The 12,599-nt window shown below is 45.8% G+C and overlaps 1 protein-coding gene across 4 annotated transcripts in view; it reads left to right on the forward strand.

Annotated features, from left to right (window-relative positions):
* LOC105281291 (serine/threonine-protein kinase tousled-like 2) overlaps window positions 1-12,599 on the forward strand; it is a 38,621-nt gene that overhangs the window by 2,289 nt on the left and 23,733 nt on the right. For 2 of the 4 annotated variants that reach the window (XM_011342388.3, XM_011342389.3), the window contains exons 2-3: window positions 1,058-1,412; window positions 4,791-4,876. In XM_011342388.3, the coding sequence (XP_011340690.1) occupies window positions 1,382-1,412; window positions 4,791-4,876 (117 nt within the window). In that variant the 5' untranslated portion in view covers window positions 1,058-1,381. Of the gene's footprint in view, window positions 1-1,025; window positions 1,413-4,790; window positions 4,877-12,599 lie in introns of those variants that run through there. The other 2 variants (XM_020032298.2, XM_011342390.3) reach the window with 2 other exon arrangements.

Genomic DNA, 12,599 nt, shown 5'->3' on the forward strand with positions numbered 1-12,599 from the left:
GTAACTTTAAAATTAATTCAATTTCATGGAATAATTGCGCGCCGTCGTAATAATTGTGATCCGTCGTGTATTTCAGACTTGAACGCTAATAGACCTCGAATCGCCGTCTTTATTTTATTTTATGTGCATAACCTTGTCTCAACAGTCCACCTAAAGAGGACTGTTCGCTTGATTAAGCGCGATTAAGAAGGCGAAAAAACGCTAAAGTACACTTTCTAATTCGCATTTTTTCCTACTCTTTGAACGAGACGGATATATATTAATCTTTTCGGGAAAAAGCGAGAGAGAAAAGAGAACGGAAACTGTCGCGGGTCTGACGACGGATCTGACGGAAAGTCGGTCGTGCCCATAATTTTTTCAAGGTTCGAATTTCGCGCTCGTGTTCGATACGGGGTTCCTGATTTATCATACCGCCATTATGCGCGTTGCTACACCTGATATAACTTACATCGTGGCATTTGCCCGTCTCGGCTTTCCTTCCGATATTACGCCAGATGAGCAAAAGGAGAAATTGTTCGGTGAAATTCATTGCTGATGGCAGACAGCAATTTAAAATCGGATCGAAAAACTCTGGAAGATTTTTTAAAGTTGCAACGCGTATCGATGCATGCTAATTATTATTGAGTGTTTTATTTCGAGATTCGTTGCTTCGTAATGGTATTCATCTATTCTTGGACGATAGATCGTTATCTGAATTGTAAATATACATCGTAATGAGTTCAACTAACAATGCCCACGCGTGACGAGATCAAAGTTAGGAGCGATTAATTTTTGCTGAAAGTGTCGGTTTTTTTTGTTTGGCCAAATGAACCTCTTGCCAAGTAATATTTGTGACGCCATATAAAAGACACAAAGTCTTGGGCGTCTATTTTAATCCTCTTCTCTCAAAGCACGATGCTTCGTCCGAGGTAGATTCTAAGGAGGCACCGATCGATCCGCTCGATAGCTCAAACTGTCGGTAATCCCGGGTAATTACGATTAAACGGGCCTGCGATAGCAATTAAAAGTAGGTAAACGCTCGACAGTTCTGTAGACGCGCGTGATTGGGCCGTTACAGGAAGATCCTCAGGTTCGTCGCCGGGAACTCGGAGCCGAAGTGCCGCGAGTGCGAAAACCTATGGATGCTCTCGCGGGTGGAACCCACCCGGTACATCGCGATCGAGAGAGTGTAGTGTGAGATCAATAATGAGACAGGTGCTCTCATTGGTGTAAAGCGATGCGGCGGAGCTGAGAGTTTTGTTGGGCGGCACTAGGGGCTCATGAAAAGTGCATCCGGTGTGCATAACGCCGCCGTCAAAGACCAGCGTGCCGCGAGACGTTCGAGCGAGTTGGATCGGTGTAATTATAATGTAGTGCCAACTTTGCAGATGGATAAACAGGGATGACTGATAATTGCTGGAACTCTGGTGGTGGTGAGTATCATCGATGTATCCTAACACGATCATGCTTCTTTTTAATCCTCTCGTCGCTGAAATTAAAAATATCGGGATATTAATAGCCAATTCAAAGATGCGAGCGAATAAAAATGGGGAACTTGCCACTTGGAGCTGATGATATCGAGAGGAATTTTAATAATATCTTCATGAGAACTGTTTTTTCATCTCGAACACTCTGTATATGGAAATACGGATGTATTTCGGTCTTACAATACGCGAGATTAGATAAGTAACGTAATGATAAATCAGGCAACGCGGACACGTTGGTTGTTGTTCACTAAATTACATTTACGAATGTTAATGTTATTTCGACGAGTGCGAGAGAATTTATTTCGGAGGGAGTCATGTTTTGCTATTGACAGTAGTAATTCTTCACCCGCTATGCGTGTGACAACACGCGTAAGCAACCTCAAGAAGATTCCTCGTTTGTACAGGGACCATTAATTTTCCTTAATTGATTCAAAATTTCTTTTCTCGAATTTTCTATTAATTTGCGCTCCTTCTATGTTTATATTTTTATTCGAAAGAAAGTTTAGTTTTCCGTAGATTTTTCGTAATGAATTATACCGGTCTTCCACCATTCACTGAGATATAATACTAAAGGTCTCAGTTGATACACTTTTGTGTTTCGAGCGCTTTAAACGATATAAGTTTTGTCGAGGTGAAAGATCCATGACAAATTTTATGAGAGAATCGTGCAATTTATCTTGTAGCAAGATCTTGCAGGGAGAACTTTCCGTGGAATAAGGCCCCTGCTAAAACTATGAGTTTCGCGGAAATTCCTAACTTGCCGATAATGTTACGTTAATCGATTGATTAATGTTATGTTTTCCATTTTCTCGCGGTAGCAAATGCGAAGGATTAAATATCGATGTCTCGGAAAGGAAATATCGATTTTTGCTACGATACGAACTCACGGTGATGCGAAAATTATCGCGTAACATGCGAGTCGCTGCACTTCGCATTGCATAAAGTCGTCGCATTCGTGCGCCTATTGATCGCGATAAAACGCGATGACTTTTTCTCTTTTTATCGCGACGCAGAGGCATGCCTGTAAGGAATGCGACAGCGAATAATAGATTTCTGTGCCATCACGTTTAATTAGTCGTATCTCCGTAAACACTGCTAGTCACGATAAAGGCGGTGACAAAGTTCTTGGTAAAATTTTTGACAAAGCCTGTACACTGGACATAATATTTGGCGCTGCTGTCTAATTTAATCCGACCAACTACGAGATAGACGTTGCTCGCTTCGATAGTAACGCGATGTCGTTAACGAAACGCTAGCGTTCAGTATTCGATGACACACTTTTTCAGAGGCTGCCCAGATGCAGCAACGGTTGATGGACGCGCGCGCGAGCGTGTAACGTAATTTGCCGTTCGTGTATAGAAGAATCCGCCCGCGAAATATCCTGGGCAACGTCTCACATTGTTGCTAGCGCCTCGCTTTCTCCGCGCCTTTTGTAGAACGAATGAAATTCCAGCTGTTACCATCGTGACACTTCTCTCCGATGTAACGTCGTATCGCGTAAGAATAAGACGGATGCTCGCTGCCTGGCCCAACGTTGACTGAAATTTGCGGAGGTCTGATCTGGGCGCCAATAGACGAGCAGCAACGGCTCAAACGCGAATAAAATTTATTGTGACGAATTTAATGTGTGGGATATAACTTTTTTTAAGCGATGAAATGCAAGTACTCTTAGATACGTCGCGCGGCGTTACGCGATGTGTCGTAAAAGTGCATTGTTTTGTGTTGCACAATGAAATTTACGCCTTGACGAGCCGCATCTACCTCCTTGTAGCGAATCCGTTCGCTTATCCCAGGCACTACGAATAAAATAGCCTTGCCCTCGTTTTACATGAAAATTGTGGCCAACGACGAGTTCAATGACTGCGTTGCTGCACTCGCGCGTGCCTCGCGCGTTCACTCGCTCGGATTTATTAAGCATCCCGATACGTTCTAACAGTCCAAGTGACTTTAATTGCCTGATAACGTGGTACAATCGGTTTCCTCGATCACTTTCTCGATTTTTCCCCGAGTTGAATTCACGCGCGAATATTCCCTCGATCTACCCTAGAACGGAAGGATCGATAAGCATTGGTATATAAAAGAACGTTGCGCCGTTTGGTAACGCGCAACGACCGGTCACGCATCGTGAACGTGTATAATGTCTTTAACGGATTGCAGTGATTCTCGAAAGTAACGGCGAGCAGTGCGACTCATTCAGTCGTATGTGCCTTGATAACGGAAGGACGGGCGATCTGTTGTGATACGAAAATCAGACGAGTTTAAACCAGCCAGCGACTGTTTCTCCGGGGGAACTGTGTCCCCTTATGGATGGCGCAAGCATTGATCCTGGCGATTCCCTTTCTGGATGACAGTCTTATCTGTAACACGGACAGAGGAGGAAGTGAACGCGGAGCGAACCTACGCTTCGCGTTTCAAGTGAAACGCGCATATTACCGTCGTGGTATCTCTCTCGTCAGCTCCGACTCGACTAATCTTACGAGAGAGAGACTCCAGGTTTCGCACAATGGTGGTCGTGCTTTATTCGCGGAGAGGACTGACACGAGGTTAAATCCAATCCGTTTGATCGAAATACATAATGTCCAACGTAACGCGAGCCCGCAATGCTAATTATAGCACTCGGATCGCGCCGTTTACGAGCCGTAGGATGTCCAGTTTATTGCGCGTGCGGTAATCATCAGCAGCGTCGCAGTTACGATCGGTGATGCCAGCGATACGGCGATACCGCGATCAAAGCATTGATAGTTGCAAAGGTAGTTTCTATTTACTGTCTCTCGTTCGTACTCGAATCCAATTCTTTCGTTCAATGCGAAGGAGGAGGAGAGGAAGATGAGATAAACGCGATCGTAATTAGTATCGTTCGGGATTTCCATCTAGTAATTTTGTTTTCTGATCCGCACGTGCGGAAACGACAATAGCAAGATAACTGCACAAATAACTGCAGATGCTCCCACAATCGCGCGACGTGTAATGTAACGCCACCCGGTATTTAATATCGGCTGCCGAGCATACCGGAAGCTTTCGCGATATTCCGTTTCTCTTTCCGTTTTCCGCACGGCTAGCTCTTGCTTAATCTCGATTTCCTCCTTTGCCTTTTGCATCTTTGTTTCATACTTGTTCTAACGCTCCGTCCGATGATGATCTGAAATCGACCGAAATTTCCGGCAGCACCGTTTGCACGGTTACGCGGTAGTGGCGTAAATCTCGGATTTAGCGTAGATTTTCAATCTATCATTTCAGTCGTTACTGCAGATTTTTCGGCTTTCTTCTTCACCGACGCCGCGGACGAAAGGTCGGAGTGTAATTCGTTGTGACTTGTTGTTCCAGGCGCTGGCGTCAAGATGGAGCACTTTCAGGCCACCCTGGACCCAAGGAAGCAGGAGTTATTGGAGGCTCGCTTTCTCGGAGCGAGGGTGAGCTGCCTACAACACGTCTTTTCTACTTTCTCGCCTTGGTCAAAGATATTCTTTTTTTCACCGTTGCGTTGCGCCTCGAACGTTCACGCGAAGAGAGGGGAAAGAATAGATCGATATATTACAAAATAATGGTGCTGTGCGACGTTGAACCGTTCGCTAGACGACACTCGCTTAATAGATTATTGCTCATCCATGCTAGCGCTTTATCGACACGTTATACTCGTCGTCGCCTTATCGACTTCTAACGGCTAAGACGAGTAATTAGCTCGTGAGGCACGTGATCGCAGTAATCGCCACGCATTGACGAAGCGCGTTAGATTTCGTCCGCAAATTTTCCACTTATCGCTTTACTATCACGTGCTCGGGGCCGACAACGTGCATCGCTGTCAACCCTTATCTCGACGTTTGTGACGAAACTGCCACGTATTGTCACGTTTGTACTGTCACGCACGTCGTAACGTGATTCCTCCGCTTTTCTGTCACCTGGACTTTCTCGTTCCATCTGGCTCCGGACAAAAATTCGATCATTAAGTCGCCGAGATAGTACCAATAAATGCTGGGATTAGGTCCGTCAAGCCTTGATACGCCTCATCTTCGCGAAACGAGTCGCACGCGTAATAAAAGGAGTCGTTTGTCCAAGAATTGGACAAGACTCACGAATCGGCATTCGCATTACGCCATTTCGCAACGTTGTTATCCACTCTTTTTACGATCTCTCGCACTCTCTGGTCTTTTTTTATCTGCTAGAATCCGAAATGTGGTACAGGCTTTTATTCCAAGGAAACTAGCGTTACATTAGAGGTTATATGCCGAGAGCTCAGAGACCCTTCTCGACACGTGGTTACAGGCAATTTTTATCGTCTGAAAATCTCGCGTAGAGAACAAACATAATCTACAATTTGAACGCTTCTGAACGTCGTCGTGTGATTCGTTTTAGTTTTTGAGAGCGAATATACGCGCATCTTCTTGAGAGAATTTCAGTGCAGTGATCAAGGAAGACTCCTCACTCTGGAAAAACTCGTCGAGAAAGGATAAAATGATGGTTGTCCGCCATGCGACACCCCGTATACGTCCAACCGACCGGCGACGTTGCCGGGTCACTCCGCACATCGCGCGTAAGGTACGCTCGCAAAGTGGTAACGCCATGCATTTTGCATCCGTCACGGGCATCGTCCATCGTGATGCCGCTGTCTGTCCCGACTCGTCGTCATCTCTACCAGCGTCGCTGCTGAGAGCCGTTGCTCGCTATTATCGTTATATCGCATCCGAAGCGGTGCGGTTACACGAAAAGGTGTGGCCAATCGCGGCGCGCCGAGCAATCGGCCCGCGTGCTATCGGAAGCACAGCGGCTGGGGTCGAGCGCGACCGACGTCACGTGGCGCTCTCACTTAGAACACGGCAGTCAAGTGCGCGAGCCCGACGCGCTCTCGCGCGCCCGTTGGGTCGAGCGAGTGGGGGAGGGGCGCGCTTAAGGGTGCTCTCACATGGTCGGCGACGTCACGGTCCGGTTCTCCTTCTTTCTCCTCTTTCATTTTCTCATTCTCTCGCTCTCTTTCTCCATGTCGACCGTCACATCACTGACTGTGTTTATAGCATTAGTATCGCCTTAATAAGTCATCTCTTGTAGATTTGTTTCTATCTCTTCAGTCAGTCCTGTTTTTTTTTTATTCTTCTTTCTGATTAGAGGTTGAACTTTTCATTTAAGAACGCAATGGGGCACCGCAGCGATATACGCGCGCGCGTGAAAGCCCCTTAAAACTCCGTATAAGTTGCTGCACCTACGGCGTATTGACGCATCTCCACTGGAAGTGCGGTTGTTTCTCAGGTATACCTCGCTCGCGATAACTCGACTTGTCCAGAGTCGCCATCGACCTCCTCTTTTACATCGGGACAGCCGAACGTCCGGCATTACTTTCGCGGTAATGTCAATGCAACAGGCTTGAGTCTATCGAGTATATCGGTCATAGACTGTTACGCTGCACGACGTATACAGCTCGCTGTTTTCCGAGTATCTGATTTTTTCTCGGCGCGATGTCGTCGAATAGAATTCGTGTCGTCGCTTCGATCCACTCTGTGTATCTCTTTGTTCACGGCTCGTCCTTTTTCGTCCTTTCACTGAAGGACGCAGACTGTGCGTGCGCGCATAAACGCAGTTTCACCCACACCCACGCGACTGCGCGATGATGCGGCATGCATCAGCGTGCGAGCAAAGCTTGGCGAGCTTCTTGCATCGCGTCAGAAACGTTACAATTTCTTGCTTCGTGACAAAACTCGAGATTTGCTCTCAACGAAAACATGCATCGTAATTTATATTGTTATCTGGCTTAATCGTTTACAGATCTATCAAGATATCGATCGCTCTCTTAATTAGTAATTTCAACTTAAATAGAATGAGGTATATTTTTTTTATCATTTACCATTTTTATCGTCGTTGCACTTTGGAGTTGAGATTCATCTACAAAAAGTCCAAGTTCATTGGCTTTCTATTCTGTCTCTGATATGCGAAAGGAAGAAATCCCGCATCGACCTGCGCGCACGGTCAGAGAAGTCCAACGGCAAAGATTTATACCTGTCCGAACGTGAGACCTAAGTCGTTGCCGCCTGTCCTCTAGTACCACTTGTCTACTAACCGTTTATACAACGCGGTCCCCTATTTGTAGACATTCTAGAGGCCGCAAAGGTGTGCTATTTATACAATGTCGAATGAAGCCTTCGTAGCATCCCCGTTATACGATTACACGATTGTTTCGCTGCACGGCTCATAATCCACAACTGGTCTGAACGGATATTGCGCATTGCAAGTTGCATTGCTCGAATCGATAATGATCTCACACTATCAATCCAATTTGTAATCTTATTCGTGGCATGAGACACATTTCAAGTGCAATTGCCTGCGCCTGAAACTGCGTCTCGCACATCTCTCGTCCGCCGTTCGCATTATATCAGAAATATCTTTATCGATACTCCGTGTCTTTTTCCGGGACACCCGATATATATGCGAGCGCGGAAGGAATCCGTAGGTACCCGACATTTTGCAGTACTGTTCGTACCGGCGCGGCGACGGCATAGGTAGTTTCCAAGCGCGAGCATCATCCCTTCGTTTCCCTTCCACTTGGCCCAATATTCTCATCCTTATCTAACTTATACCCCCTTACCTCGCCGCTGCCTTCCTCGCCACATCCGCTCACATCCGCAGCGTCTCTTGCTACCCCACCCCTATTAGTTATTTTCTCGACGAGTCTCTCTCGCTCTCCTCTCTTCTATTCCTCGCCTTCTGCATCCTCTCCCCCTCGCCCTCCTCTCTCTCATTCTACCTCTCTTTCTGCCTCTCTCTCTCTCTCTCTCTCTCTCTCTCTCTCTCTCTCTTTTGGAGTCACCTCTGTTGGTCTCCACATCCTTCGAGGATCGATCGAGAGGAGCCCAGCACTCTGTATATATGTATATATATCCATTTCCAACCCCTTCTCCTCTCCTTCCACTCCCTGTCGATTCCATTTGCCCAAAGTCCGCATAGAAACCCGACGTTCTCCATGTAAGTTACAGCGCTGGATATCGCTCCAGAAGCAGTCGTCCACTGTATCCTGCGTCCAAACGATCTTTAATTAACCCTTTGGAACGCCAAATCGAATCTCCTATTTGATTCGCGTTAAAACAGATTGCTTGATCAGAGGTACGTTGGTCCACGCGTAACATAATCTCGAGGTTGTGCTCGACAAGTAATCAGGAGCTGGCAGACGGCCACTTTCAAGTAGAAATAAGACGACAACCTAACAAGCGAGATCGTTCAAGTTTCGAATGTCCAGCGACAGCTTTTCCATTTACCTTTTTTCGCTTCGAAGACCCAACAACAGCTTCGCAAGATGACTGAACGGATATCGCTGACTCTCGATAACTGCATTGTAATCCAATGAGAAACCTAAGCCCTGCCGGTCCACTTCACGATCCGTTCTGATCAATCAACTACTTTCACTCCGCGATTACGCAACAGTCAAAACTCGTGTCTTGTTCTATTGCTATTTACGTCTACGGAGCCACGAGTCGCATTAACAGATTTGCTGAAATCCTGAATTGTAAGAAAGGTATATACTTCATTAGCCTTGTTACGAGTTAATCAAGGTTGGCCGAAATTGCTCTAAACGCACGCTTTAATATGTTATGCTCCATATCCATATGGTGAGTGAAAGAGAGAGAGAGAAAGATGTATCAAAGTAAGATGCAAAAGCTGTCGTCAGGTTGGTAATGAACGAGCGAGTTTTCCGCGTACTGTGCAGCCTGCATGTGCTCTCGTCGACACATGGCGGTGCATAGTGATATCAACGATCGCATAATAACAGTGAATCAAGCTCGCTTGCATTATATGTTTATTGCGCGAGCGATATTAAATTCGCGTTACATGCGCGATACCCAAACCCGGGATTTTTATCGACTCGATTATTCACTTATTAAAGTTATTAAACGCTTGAACGGCGTTCGAGCTCCCATCGAACGGCCGCCGCTTCGACTTTGAGGTATGCGCGACATTCACGCCTTCTAGAATTCCTTTTCCGTATGGACGTTTTTAGTGATTTCTAGAGATTTCCCAGCCACTCGTCACCACCCGTCCACCCCGGACATGCAATACAGTATTTAGTACGCGCAACATACACGTACTATGTACCCACTATCGATCCCAGACCTTAATAGGTATAAAGTTAGCGTCTAGAGTCGGTGTACCGGTGTGGTGGGTGTCTTCTGGCGAATGCATCCAGTAACAATATGGCGGCTCCGACCGCTTCGGGATGCGCCGAATGCCCGTGAATAATCCCATTCGAGCTTTAAGTCGAGCCCTCATTCATGGAAAATCGAGGAGTTGCCGCGTATTCTACATACGCGGACGATTGGTTCAATCAACTTCTAAAATTCTGCGTAAACATTACATTTTTTTATTACATTTTTACTCCGCTAACGTTCTGCAGAATTAAATAGACCCGGGGATAAATATATCGCCGATTGATTATGATTAATCACGCACGGAACATAGCGAGGATTATCGTTCACGGACGTTTTATTAATCAATTCACCGATTAACAGTACGCGATGTATCGCGTCGGAAATACAGCAGTTGCTGATTCAGAAATGTATCCGCGTATCACTTTAGCCGCAATGACGCGATCCGATTTGATTCCACCGTAAATAAGAGATTTGGATAATAATACACAGTCATCGAATACCGATTGAATTACCGTCCTCATTATCCGTTAGCTCGTTACTGGTGTTAATTACCCGATGCTCGTTATTAACGAAACTGAAAATCCAGATTCGAACAATTATGAACTATAAAAATTGAGACAAAAGTCGTGATACATGATAGAATCTTCCGCAATCGGAGTTATTGCTTCAATCTCATTGTTAATCTACATTGTCTTCGTATTAAAACAATTTGAATCCTGTCAATCAAATAAGATCACTGAGAATAATCAGGAATTTGTGAGACGGACAAAGTAACTTGTACAAGTTACGGCTATTACAGATATCTCGCTAATATTCTTCTTCCACGTGTTCATTTATATTTTCGATGTATAAGTTGTGCTAGGATTATAATGCGATAACGATCTCTCTCGAATATCTGATAAATTCTTGCATTCTCGTTGTTAGCCAGTAGTATGAAATTTTATTTTATTCTTGTTGCCAATCCGCCATTTCTTCGCAATGTCAATTTGCACGATCGATTAAGGCGACATTTATTAAACTTGAATTATTGCAAGTTCAATTTCCAGCTTTGTTAGTCTTATTCTTTGTTAGATTATTCGTTCGATGCTTAGAAAATGGTGCGAAGAAAATTATCGAGTGATGTGTGTAAATTCGCCTTCGTGAGGCTTAATGCAGGTTTTCGCGATACACGAAAGAATTTGCCGCAAGGTCGACGGAGGCGAAACGGACGGAAGGAGCGGAAGCAAGAGGCGAAGGGCGAGACGGACGGAGTGAGGTCGATGGAGGAAAGGGGACGAGCAGGGGTGTTATTGCGTGGTAGTGTGGTTAAACGTATTGATCCCAATCACTACGATATGTCCAGGCTCCGCTTTGCTGCGAGCACTATGGCCGGGTCATCGCCGGAAAGCGAAACTCTCCTCGTTGTTGTACCAATAGTTTGTATTAACGGTTCAAAGTATATTTCACGTTCTGTATCTATCCACGGTCTATTGCTCGGCAACCGACATTAGCTTCGATCAATTTTCAAGCTTTAACCTTCAACCTTCTCGATTATCTTACAAAATGTAAGCTCGATAATTCGGAAAAGTTGCATTCATGGATCGTATTTGGAAGTTCCTCGTTTCTTTTTTCAAAGAAAGAGTTCTTGAGGGAAGAGTTGCCGAGCCTGAAAATGCAAATCGTAGATCGATGACGAGGTATTGCAGAACAGAGATACGGCGAAAACGTAGTCGATGCTTACGTAATGGCCTTCGGGCGCTTTTAAGGCGTACGCAAGCACTACGCCGCGCGTCGCTCACGATTAATCGGAGCACGCGGGGACACGTGATGTAAAAAATCTGGCAACAGCGTGCGCGTATCACCGTATCCCTCCGCATATTCATAATGCCGTTGTCGCGCGAGTTCGGCACGAGCGCGGAGCGTAGCGTTACGCGCGCTAATTGGACCTCTCGCATTATCGGGCCGCCAATCGCGGCTCTCCGTCTGGCCCTGTCTGTCTCGTTGTCTCTTTCCGTTCCGCAGTTACACGTTTAATTACTTTCGTTTAACGGAGATTCACACCGCTGCTAATTTTTCGATGCTGAATCAGCCGACTCGATTAATAATAATATCCAGTCTTTAATTATCTCTAATTTGCTGCCTCTACAAATACGATTTTATAGTAATCTATTCCCTATTAACATGTATAATCCAAACCGTATTACCGGATCACGCAACTAGTGAAACATATGTTTGCTTTGCCATGATAAAATGATGGTTATTTTGTGAGTGAAATGAGCACAGTGTTTTCCTGAACGCTCCGCAGGATTTCGCGAGAAGCTTCTGGTTTCACGATCGATGTGACGCGCTCTCTGCGGCAAACCGTTGGTCGCCGGTTTCTCGCTGGACCAATCAGGCCTCGAAAAGATACCGTATAGTCTACACGATATTCGTCAGTAAAAAATTCATGTCATGTCATCGTGTCAAATAAATCGCGTGCGCGTGTCATGCTGTTAAAGCGTACTAGATTGATAAGGGGACTGTTTTATACACGAGCTGTTTTTTGTCGATATAGCCGTTACTACTCTATAATCTTTTTTTAATTTAATCCCACTCTCAAATAAAGTCTCACAAGTATTACGAGCCACTCGATCTACGAGCGCTTGGAAATAGCACGTGACGGGAAAACATGTTCGAAGCGACATTGCTGAAAGTAACGTAGAAATTTTCCGGAAGTATTTCCGGCCAGGAAAACCCCTATGGATATATCTCCCAAGTCGGTTCCGCGTTACGTTGTTGTCGGTGTCGGTAATGCAGAGACGCGCGGCATGAGTCGATACCAGAAAACCACCCCTGCGTAGCACACGAGTGGTGTGCATGCAATAGCGTAACACCGGTGAGAGACCAGACGGTCGGTCGACGTGCCGCCTATTTATACACACTCCGCGCCCGCCGTCCAGTCGAGCGGCGACGATCGTGTCGCGTCGTCTCGCGTCGGGAGGAACCGAAAGCACGCTCCGCTCTTCCACCTCCTATCCGCCCGCGCCGTCAG

This window comes from Ooceraea biroi, chromosome 9 (assembly GCF_003672135.1).
Source record: "Ooceraea biroi isolate clonal line C1 chromosome 9, Obir_v5.4, whole genome shotgun sequence".
NCBI lineage: Eukaryota > Metazoa > Arthropoda > Insecta > Hymenoptera > Formicidae > Ooceraea > Ooceraea biroi.